This window comes from Balaenoptera acutorostrata, chromosome 21, assembly GCF_949987535.1.
Source record: "Balaenoptera acutorostrata chromosome 21, mBalAcu1.1, whole genome shotgun sequence".
NCBI classification, from domain to species: domain Eukaryota; kingdom Metazoa; phylum Chordata; class Mammalia; order Artiodactyla; family Balaenopteridae; genus Balaenoptera; species Balaenoptera acutorostrata.
In genome coordinates, this window is record NC_080084.1 from 5648785 (window position 1) to 5661578 (window position 12794).

General features: G+C 47.9%; 1 protein-coding gene across 9 annotated transcripts in view; it reads left to right on the forward strand.

The window, feature by feature from the left end:
* Window positions 1-12794, forward strand: part of SLC20A2 (solute carrier family 20 member 2) — a 106558-nt gene that overhangs the window by 51795 nt on the left and 41969 nt on the right. For all 9 annotated transcript variants that reach the window (XM_057537106.1, XM_057537108.1, XM_057537107.1 and 6 more), the window contains 3 exons: window positions 3253-3803; window positions 9448-9588; window positions 10844-10929. In XM_057537106.1, coding sequence (XP_057393089.1) covers window positions 3515-3803; window positions 9448-9588; window positions 10844-10929 — 516 coding nt within the window. In that variant the 5' untranslated portion in view covers window positions 3253-3514. The remainder of the gene's footprint in view (window positions 1-3252; window positions 3804-9447; window positions 9589-10843; window positions 10930-12794) is intronic.

Consider the following 12794-nt stretch of genomic DNA (forward strand, 5'->3'; position numbering starts at 1 on the left):
TAAGTTATCTAAGGTCATCTAAGTAGGAGAGGGAATCCCTGCTCTGAAATGGTGCCAGGGGGACCATAAAGACAATGAAAAGCCTCACTCCACGCAAAGCTGGGCTGAGGGCATCGCTGCTGAGCTGCCTTCGCCCCTGTGTGTGCCGTGTCCAGCCACGAGCTGTGCTCAGACACCATCCTGCCACCGACAAACAAAACCAAGTACAGTGCAGAAGGGAAAACACGCCCTGCTCAGTGACTTTTCAGCCCAGCTCCACAGGTAGGCGCCAGCTCTCCTCCCTCCACCGCTGTTGACAAGCCAACGCCACGGTTGGCTTCTCTGCATCACTTCTCTTCCGCTGTCACCACCCCTGCCCCGGGCCCAGGACACCCCGTCTGCGCCGTGCAGGGGCCTCGTAGGCAGTCTCCCCACGTCCACGCCGGCCTCCATCGTGTCCCCTCTTCCCACTGTGGCCAGGGCTCCTCCCAGAAGGAGGGTCTGAGCATGTCAGCACCCTTTCAGCGCCCCCTGTTGTTAGTCGGTGACCACAGTCTTTAATATGGTCCAGCTCAGCTTCCATCATGGGCCCCTCACCCCGGCTGCCACCGGTCCCCTCCCCTCATCCCGCTCCTTCCCAGCTGGGAACCGCCTGGAACGCCTCCCCCAGTCGCGGGTTGACCCCCCGCCCTTAGATGGCAGGGGACCGTCTCCTGCCCGCGCAGAGCAGGCCTTGCCGCCATCCGTGCGCTCGTGATGCTGCACGTGCAGCGAGAGCCTCCTGCCTCCGTAGCATCGGCTGCAGCTGATGGTCTGACGTGTGTTTGTCGATGAGCATCTGTTTCCCTCCCTGGATGGGAGCACCGCACGTGCAGGACCCCGTCCGTCATCGCTCAGCATCTCCCTCGTGATGGGCACGCGGGGGCATGCAGTAGATATCTGTTGAGTATTGTCCTTGTTGGCCCTCTGGGCCACCTAACCTGACAGATGAGCTTTCATCTAGAACTCTTTTACATTGTAAGATAGATAATATTGGTCCAGAATGTTTTAATTTTGTATTTTCATTTATAGAACGTTGTCTCTTTCGAGTGGTCATTTCCCGTGTCTCCGTTGGGCCCAGAATCTCCAGAATTGCGTGGACTACGAAGCTTAGAAAATGAGAAGGTGGTCAGGGCACATTTTTTATTTCATCGTGTGCCTTGTAGCATTGCCTACCCTGCCGTCCCAGCACATGTACTCACCACATTTTAGTGAATTATATTTTTGAAAAAGATGGTTCTCAATATACGTTTATTGATTTGTTTTTTGGTTTTTTTAAAATTTTTATTTATTTTTATTTATTTATGGCTGTGTTGGGTCTCCATTTCTGTGTGAGGGCTTTCTGTAGTTGTGGCAAGCGGAGGCCACTCTTCATTGCGGTGCGCGGGCCTCTCACTATCGCGGCCTCTCTTGTTGTGGAGCACAGGCTCCAGACGCGCAGGCTCAGTAATTGTGGCTCACGGACCCAGCCGCTCCACGGTATGTGGGATCTTGCCAGGCCAGGGCTCGAACCCGTGTCCCCTGCATTGGCAGGCAGACTCTCAACCACTGCACCACCAGGGAAGCCCTATTGATTTGTTTTTTATGTATTATTTTAATTTGAAAAGCACGTCACCACGGTATACAGTTTCTGGAAAGGAAAAAATGATCTCTGACACTGCTTCTTAAACTCAACCACTGTTACAATTTTATTGATTACCTTTTGGCCTTTTATATGCCTTTTAACTTTGCCACAATCACAGGCACATAAATTTTATGTCCTGCTTTTTTTCCTCTAAATAATCTTAATGTTGATTGATCATTATATTGTGTATGACATGGTGTATGAGCCTATTTTATTCAGTTCAGTAAGCATTTATGGGCACCATTCCCGATGCCTAGAACCACTCAAAGGAACTACACAGACGTGGTACTTTGACCATATAATAATAGAACACCACCGTTCGGAGGCTTTTAGGGCCATTTTTGCTTCACGTATGTATTCATTTTGTGATGTCACATCTTCATCCCAGGAGGAAGCCTATGCAAGGTTATTTCATTTGTTCAGTAGCTTCTTCCTTCACTTACTCAACGACTTGATCAGGGCTCACCCTGTGCCAGGCGCTAGTCTGTGTGCTGGAGATACAGCAAAGTCCTTGCGTCCCGTGAGGGGCCGGACAGGAGGGAGTGAGTGAGTGAACGAATGAGGTGGTCAGTGGAAAAGACAAACGGTCAGGTGAGAGGGAGGGATAATGGCATGGGGGGGTCAGGGGGGGCTGCTCTGGTGACATCTGGGCAGAGAGGGACTTGGAGCAGGTGGTGAGCTATGCGCAGCCATCAGAGAAGCTGTTTCTGGCAGAGGGACCAGGAGGTACAAAGGCCCTGAGGTGAGCGAGCCAGTGAGGGGAGGGGGTGGGCAGGAGCTGAGGTCAGTGAGCCTGGGCTGGGTTGGGGGGGAGGCCCGAGGAGATCTGGTGGGGAGCCCCGAGGAGATCTGGGGGGGGAGCCCCAAGGAGACCTGGTGGGGAGCCCCAAGGAGATCTGGGAGGAGCCCCAAGGACATCTGCTGGGGGAGCCCCACGGAGATCTGGGAGGGCCTCCCAGGCCGTGGTCAGGCCTCTGGCTGTTCCCGAGCGAGGTGGGAAGCAGGGCGTAGTGACCTGATCTGCCTCTTGCTCTGACAGGGTGGCTTTGCTCCAGCTTCCCTGTGCCCCGGGAGCCCCTTCAGTTCCCACCCTGTCACCTTTTGAAAGAGTCACTTCGTGTCTGACCCGGGCCTGCTGAGCTCAGGGTGTGCAAATGGCCAGGTAGACAGTCGCCACACCCCATAGTGTCACAGAGCCACATCGGGTCATCCTGCTCCAAGAAATTAGGCACGGTCCACGTATTTGAAAAGCTCTGTAACTCTGAATTTCTCGTTTCCTTATCTTTTGCTCATCCAAGGCAATTTTTTCTTTCTAAAATAAAGACCACATATATTTTTCAAATTGCATAAAAATGTATCGTATTAAGACTTCCTATCAGTCTGTGATCATAAAGCAGCTTCACGCTGTGACGTTCTAGAATCAGCTTTTCTGGGGGTGGGGTGGGCAGTTAGCCTGATTATAATCTTTCTTGCTTTGCTTTATGGTCAGATCTGCCACATGCCAGCGTGAGATCCCATCAGCAGTTTCCAAACATTTCTTTCTGAAAGAACAAACTGTTGTCACCGGTTCCTCAGGGTAATTGATCTCTTTTGTCTTCTTCCTGTTGCAGGGGGAGACCTCACAGCTTCCCCAGATTGGGAAGGAAAATATGGAATGTGTTTTACCGCTGACTGAACACAACCCAATGAACTGTCCTGACAGTAGTTTGAAAACCAGCAGCTAGCAGTTTGTGCAGCTCCAGCATCATCCGGCACTTTCCAGAGCAGACTCATTGTTTACGAGAACTCTCGGCCTGACGACGTTTGAACCTCAAGCTCGGTGGCTTTCAAATACTTCTGCAAAAGAAAAGTACCCGGAGCTCCCTTTCCAAAATGGCCACAGATGAGTATCTGTGGATGGTCATTTTGGGTTTTTTTATAGCTTTTATCTTGGCGTTTTCCGTGGGTGCCAATGATGTTGCCAATTCGTTCGGTACCGCCGTGGGCTCGGGCGTGGTGACCTTGAGGCAGGCCTGCATCCTGGCTTCAATCTTTGAAACCACCGGCTCGGTGTTACTGGGGGCCAAAGTTGGAGAGACCATCCGGAAAGGCATCATTGATGTAAACCTGTACAACCACACCGTGCAGACGCTCATGGCCGGGGAGGTCAGTGCCATGGTCGGTAAGTAGCCTCGTCTTTCCGCCCGCGGGAATGTGTCCACTGACCCACTTCTCATTTGTCATATCCATACATGAGATTTTTGTTTTAACTTTTCAAAAACTGGTTTGATGGTTCTTTTTTTTTTTTAATTGAAGTCCAGTTGATTTACAATGTTGCGTTAGTTTCAGGTGTACAGCAAAGTGATTCAGCCATATATATATGTATGTATACTTTTTCAGATTTCTCATTTACTATATCTTATTTGTGCTCTCTGTGTTTTAATTCAGTTATGATTTTGGTCAGTGTTCAAATATCAAGCAACCATTTCTTTCCTTGAATGTATGGCAGACTTGCTTATTCAAATAGATTTTGGCGAAGTCAGTGCTTTTCATAAAGTCCAGAAAAAGATATTTGTAGCATAGCTCTTTGTCATTTTAAAGCTGTTTGAAAGTTATTAAAGAAAGAACACGTCTAAGTGAGTGTGTTTGAGAGGTTTACTTAGGTTTATTTATAAACCTTGAAGGTTCATTTCTATTTTTTCATAGATTTTTCATCAGTTAGGAAGTAATGTTTTGAAAACTTGGTTGCCCAAAAACAGTATTCATTACCTTAACTTTTGTATTCTCCGTTGAAGTTTTAGAGCAGTTGCCAATTGAATCTTAAGTGACTGTGTTTTCAAGAAATTCTGGTCTTCTCTGTCATTTGTCTTCCTTTTGTTAGTGTTTGTTTGGATTTTCTGATTCCACCCCTGGGAGCTCCATCTAGTATGCTTGTTTTGTTTTCCACCGGAAGATCACTTGTATGTCAGCTGTTTGCAGTAGGACCTTTTATTGGTGGTGTCGGGCGTGTGGTCCCTCCCCTGCCCGAGGCGACTCCACACTGGCGGCACCGTGGGCGCTGCCCTCGCTGAGCTGGAAGATTTGGGCAGCAGGGCCTTAGGTGCAGCCGACAGGCTAGCTCCTCTGCTTGCCTCTAGGTCGAGGTGACGCACAGCAGACGGCGTGTCTACACGGGTAGTGGGGGAGAGGGGGGAGAAGGGAGTCCTGCCACCTTCTGCTTTCAACAGGGCACGTGCTTTTGTGGGGAGAGCCCTGCACCGGGAGGCCGGATGCTGGTGGACCAAGAACACGGCTACATCCCACGGATCCCCAGGGGTTTGCCACCACCAGCACTTCTTAAGTCCCCAGAATGTGCAGGTCATTTGCCAGGTTTAAGATGGTCCATCGTCTTTTCGTTACAGCAGGTTAGTTTGAGAAGTAGAGTAGTTGAGGCCTTTGATTGGAAGATGGATGTCCTCAGTAAAGAATGAAATACTACTAAAGCACAGTAAGCTGGTCATATGTGCTGAGGAGTTCCTCTTTGTCAGCTGCACATGTTGTTTGAAAGATGTAAGGCTCATGATTACTTTAATTCATCATTATTTTTAAGAATTAAAAATCATTTACTACAACAGCTGCTGTAATGATTGAATTTTCACCTTCACTGGACATGTACTTCTCAGCACAGTCCGGTATAATTGACGTTTCCCTGACAGTTTGACAGTTGTTTGTCAAATTCACCCTCAATAGTCATGATCAATATCTAAGATGTAATCATATCAAGCGGAAATTAAGATTTTGCCAGTCGGTATGATGCGGACAAGATATATTGAAAGTAGAGGAGAAATAAAGAAAAACACTGATGAAGTTCAATCTTTTTTTTTTTAATTTTATAATTGGAGTGTAGTTGATTTACAATGTTGTGTTAGCTTCAGGTGTACAGTAAAGTGAGTCAGTTAAACATACATATATCCGCTCTTTTTATAGATTCTTTTCCCATATATGTCATTACAGAGTATCGAGTAGAGTTCCCTGTGCTATACAGTGATGAAGTTCAATCTTAACAGAGGTTTCTCTTTGCGTTGGATGAGCCCTTTGGGGAGTGGTGGTGCTTATTGAGGAGATTTGTTTGTGAGGCTGCCCCAGGGCCCTGGGTGGACGGAAGGCCTGCGGGCTGAGCTCCACGTCACCACTAACTTGCCGTGTAGACAGCATAACTTGTCCAGTTTTTGGGTTTTCCCACCCCTGGCCTTGGTCTCTACACTCAAAGAATGAAGGATACTTAGCTCCACTAAAATTTAGGTCAACCAAAGCATTTGGGGGGTTTGCTTGAGTAACTTGATTTTGTTTGCTTTGGTGTCTTTTTTTTTTTTTTTTTTGGTGTGTGGTTAGAAGGATCTCAAAGCCTATTTTGTTGGGAATTGGTGAGAGTTACCTAGACTTTTAAACTTGGGTTCCTTGCACATGGGAACTGGGGAATTTTAAGATGGTGGTATAATCATGATTGGCCCAAACCAAGATGACTCTGTTCAGATGCCTGTGTTCTCCCAATCTTCCTCTTTTAAAGTCAACATCCCTTTCTTTGTCCCTTTTCTCCCCCTGTCTCTGTATTTTTTTTTCTCTTTTTTCTTTATAATCTTCACCCCAAGCCCATGGGTCTCTGTGCTTGCTGGTAAAGTTGTGGTAGTGTTAAGTTGATTGGGTAGAAGAAATTGTTCATGCCAGCCACACTTCCTGAACAAGGCATCTCCGGGGCCTCTAGCTCAGCCCTAAAGCAACAGTCGATCCACTTAGTATGAAACCGCCAGTGGTTCCCAGAATCCACTGAGAATTCAGAACGCGCCATCTTTTCGTGGAAATACCCACGACAGCACAACTGAGCCGTCTCCTGGAACCACCCTAGGAAGTGTTGAGTCTTCTCTGCCTCCGTGTAACCTGTACCTTCTCTGCCGTTCTTTCATCCTCCAGGAGCCTGTGTCCTCAGACACCCATCTTAACCTCCACTTCCCCCAGGTTTTGTCTGGCAGCCTCATCCTGTGCTTAATCCCCTCCTTCATTGCAGGACATCATTATCTTAGGTTAATCTCTCTCTTTTTCCCACTGTTTTTCTTAACGTTAATGTAATCCCATTCACCTCCAGGAATTCCCAAGGTCAAGGAGGGCCGCTGGCCCACTCTCGCCTTGCAAGGCCCCATCCTCCCCTCTGTCCCCTGCTCCCCAGTGCCCACCCCCACCTTCCTCCCTCTCTCAGGCAGCCCCGTCCCCCCTACCTTTCCTTACAAGCCCTCCTGTTATAAAGTCAGCCAGAGAGAGGAGAGTGGCTTTCAGGATTGAAAACCTCATGGTCTGAATTCACGTGGGTGAGTTTATCCCATTCTCTTAACATCGCTAGGGTATTTTACTTTTTGTAAGAATATTTGCTTTTTCAGTTCTGGTTCTGTGGTGTGAAACACGCTCCAAACTCTGGCTTTATTTTTAAAACAACAAGTCCCTGAGGAGCCTAGGGCTTAGCTGTCCGGGCTTGCAGAACTGCCCGCGGGGGAGCCTGACTGCTGCCATCAAGCCCGTCACCGGTCTGGCAGCCCAAGGCTGGCCCTCCTCCTCCCAGCACACGTTTCAGGGGCAGATCCGGGGTCACGGCCCGCTGCGGCGCCAAGGTCAGCCTGCCTGGCACTCCCGGAGCAGCTGTCAGCCTCGCTCCGCAAGTGGGGACCTGCACGACCTCTCACGAGCCTCCGGAACGCAGATGATTTTGGAGAAAATGCCAGGGGTCTGTTTAAAAATGCTGCTACCAGGCAGCCAGATTTCCAGAGTTAACACTTGGGATTAATGCCATGCCCTGCTTATCAGCCAGGCCCTTTGTCCCCTGCAGCCCTGTGTGAGCTTTTCAACAGCTGTTTCCGAAAGTGACCTCTCCCCAGCCCATGCTTTTAATACTCCCTGCAAAACTTGATCTGCTTATGAAAATATCTGAAGTGAACTGTAGCCTGGAAGAACACGAAGCCTAGAAAAGGGTGGTGAAATTGAGGTAAAAGGACACAAAGCCCAAACCCAGGGATCCTCTTAACTCCTGAGAATTAGAAGGCCTGGAGGGAGCAGGCCAAAAAAGGCCCAGCCGCCCGGGCAGGGGCTGAGGGTAGATGCCCAGCGTGGGGTTAAATATCACAGTTACTTCTCACAGGAGAGGCAAAACTACGAAAAGTAATGTGGGATTACACACGCTCTCTCTCTTTGTTTTTACTGAGGTATATTCGACGTGACATTATATTGGCTTCAGGTGTACAGCATCGTGATTTGATGTTTGTATTTTATACTCTCTCTTGTACCGACTAATATACATAGGCAGTATCTAGCCTCCTCATGATGTGACCGAACAGCGTAACTGCAGCAGAATCTTTACCAATACGCAGCCTTTCCTGTTTCTCCATGTTCATTAGTCCCCAGTCTCCTGCTTGGTCCTGGCCACACTTCACATCAGAACTCACCTCACCACCAGCACCCTCGCTTAACCATGACAAAGGCAACTAGGAACTGACGTCACGAGGCTTTTCTTTAAATACTTTCAAATACTTTCCTTTAAATACTTTCAAATACTTTCCTTTGAATAAGTCAGCATTATCCCTTCAGTGTTGAAGAATGTTCCTTTGGCTAAAGTTATTCGAGTGGCTTCTCTCGGGGCTTTGTAAAGAAACAATCCAGATCCATCCACCTCACTACAAATAACTCAATTTCGTTTCTTTTTATGGCTGAGTAATATTCCATTGTATATATGTGCCACATCTTCTTTATCCATTCATCTGTCGATGGACACTTAGGTTGCTTCCGTGTCCTGGCTATTGTAAATAGAGCTGCAGTGAACATTGTGGTACATGACTCTTTTTGAATTATGGTTTTCTCAGGGTATATGCCCAGTAGTGGGATTGCTGGATCATATGGTAATTCTATTCTTAGTTTTTTAAGGGACCTCCATACTGTTCTCCATAGTGGCTGTATCAATTTACATTCCCACCAACATTGCAAGAGGGTTCCCTTTTCTCCACACCCTCTCCAGCATTTGTTGTTTCTAGATTTTTTGATGATGGCCATTCTGACCAGTGTGAGATGATATCTCATTGTAGTTTTGATTTGCATTTCTCTAATGATTTAATGATGTTGAGCATTCTTTCATGTGTTTGTTGGCAATCTGTATATCTTCTTTGGAGAAATGTCTATTTAGGTCTTCTGCCCATTTTTGTAGTGAGGTGGATGGACCTAGAGTCTGTCATACAGAGTGAAGTAAGTCAGAAAGAGAAAAACAAATACCGTAGGCTAACACATATATATGGAATCTAAGAAAAAAAAAAAAAAAGGTCATGAAGAACCTAGGGGTAAGACGGGAATAAAGACACAGACCTACTAGAGAATGGACTTGAGGATATGGGGAGGGGGAAGGGTAAGCTGTGACAAAGTGAGAGAGTGGCATGGACATATATACACTACCAAACGTAAAACAGCTAGTGGGAAGCAGCTGCATAGCACAGGGAGATCAGCTCGGTGGTTTGTGACCACCTAGAGGGGTGGGATAGGGAGGGTGGGAGGGTGGGAGATGCAAGAGGGAAGACATATGGGGACATATGTATATGTATAACTGATTCACTTTGTTATAAAGCAGAAACTAACACACCATTGTAAAGCAATTATACTCCAATAAAGATGTTAAAAGAAAGAAACAATCCAGAGACAATTAACCCCAGGGAGGCATTGGGAAGGAGAGCGGGAATTTGGGTTTCTTCCTTCTGTGGCTGTTTGAGACACCCCTCTGTATATCTGACTTTTTTCTGTCTTTGTTTTTTATCTTCAACCTGCAGGCTCGGCCGTCTGGCAGCTCATTGCATCCTTCCTGAGGCTCCCGATCTCGGGGACTCACTGCATTGTTGGGGCCACCATTGGATTCTCCCTCGTCGCAATTGGTACAAAAGGTGTGCAGTGGATGGAGCTGGTCAAGATTGGTAATTGCCATTTTCTTTTACCTATAAGAAGGAAAGTTTACATTTTCTAGAGTAAATGTTATTAAAAGTCACCGTTACACTTTTTCCTTTAAATGTTAACGTTTAGAAGACCTATATGGATAGGTCTATGGACGTTTTCCCTTAAAATTTCTGTTAGCAGAGATTGTGAACTGTTATGCAGTCTTTTAACTCCAGATGCTCTTTTCAAATGCTACATTGTCATCCAGCTTTGAAAATCAGTATCTGTTGTTCACAGGGCGTTAAGAACTTTATCTGGTTGAAATCAGTGTGTAGGCAGAGAAAAACTGGACCCTTGTCCAGGAGTCAGAGCTCCTGGTGCTGGGGAGGCGTGGAAGCGAGCCTAGTGCCACTTACCCCACTGCATCCAGGAGACCCCCAGTCTGCCTGGTGCTCCTTCTGGGTTGTGGGCTGCCCCGTGGGGACTGTTAGGAGAGGTTTGACAACCTGCTTCCTGGGTCTGACTTTTTCAGTAAGAGGGAAGTCCTTTCAGCCCCATAAGTACCAACACGCCCACTGTGAAAAACACTCTCTCTCACCCATCTCCATCCTTTTACGAATCATAGTGGCCTCAGGATCCCTGACCTGCAAGCAGGACACAGATTGCGAGGGAACGCTGCTGACCCCAGGAAACTCATCTGAGCTCCCGGGAAACTCACCTGACATCCCAGGAAACTCACCCGAGGTCCCAGGCTTCTAGAACAGTGGTGCTTGATTCTGGCTGCACTTTCGAATTACCTGGGAGAGCAATTTAAAGATATCAGTGCCCAGACCCCATTCCAAACCTTTTAAAGCAGAATTCTGTGGGTGGACCCAGAACGTAACTAGTTTTTGAAAACTCTGCAGATGTTTCCAGTGTGCAGCCAGAGGCTACGGGGTGACAGTACCAGGCTGGCCTTGGAAATTGAAAGGGAAGGTGGTCCCCTTTTCAGTGGCCCTTACAGCTGGCACAGGGACGGGGCTGCATGAAGGGCAGGCAGGATGGGCTCAGTGGGAATCAGGGGAACCGTCGTCGGAGGCCGGAGCTGGGAGGTGGTGTGTGTGCCGTGGCCTGGGGTCTGTGTGTGAGGACGGTGACCCCTGTGTGGAGGTCAGTCTGCCAAGGCAGTGGGTTTGTTGGGCTCTGAGTTAAGGTGAACAATTCCAGGAATGTTTACTAATGTATGTGGTGTTATATAAATAGGACCTGAATTATGTAGAATTGTAACATTCATTAGATTTTCTTTTAATTATTCAGTTGCTTCTTGGTTTATATCTCCGCTGTTGTCTGGTTTCATGTCTGGCGTGCTGTTTGTACTGATCAGAATGTTCATCTTAAAAAAGGTAAGAGAGGCTATTATTTTTTTAATTACGTTTTAGACCTAATTTTGGTTCTACTCAGTAGAAATTAATAGTGAGAGGGGTCAGAGGAATAATTGTTAAGGCACAGTCCCCTGAAGTTGGAATTAGACATTATTCTAAAGTAGGCGGGGAGAGGTGGGTAGAGTACCCAGGGGCTCCCCCAGAACCAGCACTGGACATGAGGTGTCTTGCCATATGACTTAGTTCATTGGTCAGCATTCTTGGGCACTGTGCTCACACCTCAAAAAAGGAAAGATAATTATTTTGTGAACAGTAAACAGAATAGAGAAAGATAGTGTTAGGATTTTGAAATTAACTAGCACTAAAAACAGCTGGAGAATTTCTTTACCCAGATATAAGGTGTTTTCTGTTTTTTAATGGAGAAAGGAAGCTTCAGACACTGGTTTTCTTCCTATCCTTGAGGATAGGATAAAAAGAAGGAAATAACACCTACGGGGGCGGGGTGTGTGTGTGTACATTTTTATCAAAAATAAAATGAGATGAAAACGGAAGCTTACTGAGATCAGTATTCTCGGCAAGAAACAAAAAAAAACCTTGGTTACATTTTGATTTGCCTGTCAAGGGGTTGTTGCAGCGTTTCATAAGCCCTGCTGCTTGCCCTTGGCCGCTCAGCACACGCCGAGCACATCGGGACACGCCTGCCTTCAGCCGTCTCCTTGCTTGAAGACGTAGCTCTTCTTCTAGGCGGGCTCAGTCTCTTGGATGATCACAAAGTTACCAGCCCTTCTCCGGGGCTCCAGCTGTCCTAGGACCCAGTAACATCTTGGAAGGTGCCACCCACTCTTGCCCCCCCTGCACCCCCGTCATCTGCCCCCCGCCAGGAGTCACTTCCCAGGTGCTCCTGCCCCAGCCTCCGCTTGGGTTCCTCTCTGTGTATCCCCACACGCTCACTGCCTTCTTATCGTTGCACTCGCGTCGTTGTGCAGCGATTTATCTCCTGCTTGGCCCCCTGTTCGCTATTTGACCGTAAGATCTGTGAGAGTAGAAACCGTGACTGTCTCTTCGCATGCGTAGACGGCACCCAGCGCTGCTTAGCCCTTCAGAGACGCCGGTTAAATATCTGTTAAGAGGGAGGGATGGCTGCTTGGATGGGGGGCAGGTGATGGGTGGAGGGAAGGAAGGAAAGGAAGGAGGGAGGGAGGGAGGGAGACAGGAGGAGGAACGGAGACGGGTCTCAGTGAGACAGCTGCCATTTGCGTTTTAAGAGTAGGTTATTTGAGAAAACATAAGGTGATTCAGTTGCAACACGCAAACTGAAGACTTTAGGCCTTCAGAAGTTACTGGTTGGGAGTCTTTCTGTAGTAGCCGTCGTCCCCCAGGAAACAGCATTTTGGAAGCGGAGGCAGTAGGCACGTGGGCGTCTCAGCGTTTCGCTTTCAGTTCAGCCTGGGTTCCTGTCGCAGGCCCACGGCAGATCAGGAGGAGATGTGCTTCATCCCAGGCTCCTGCCCGTCCCTTTGTACCTGCTCCTCACCTGCCCTGCCTGTGACTGTGGCCGGGACTCCCGTGCGGCTGAATCGCCTTCCACCCCAGCTCTTCCTTTCCTGGCATCCCACTTCCATTCACCTCAGGCCTCCTGACGAGTGCTGGTGGCCGCTTGAGACATTCCAGGCGGGTTCTTGATGAGTTTACGTTCTGCAAACGTACTTGATTTGCACACGTTTGCATTTGACAGTAGGAACCTGTGAGATAGTCTGTACTCATCCTGACTTCTGTAGCTCACATCAAGGCTTAGACCTAATTTTCCTTTTATCGTGGGTGGGTCATAGACTCATACCAATGTACAAGAGTGTCTTACATGGTCATCAGAAATTAGCCCGTGTTTG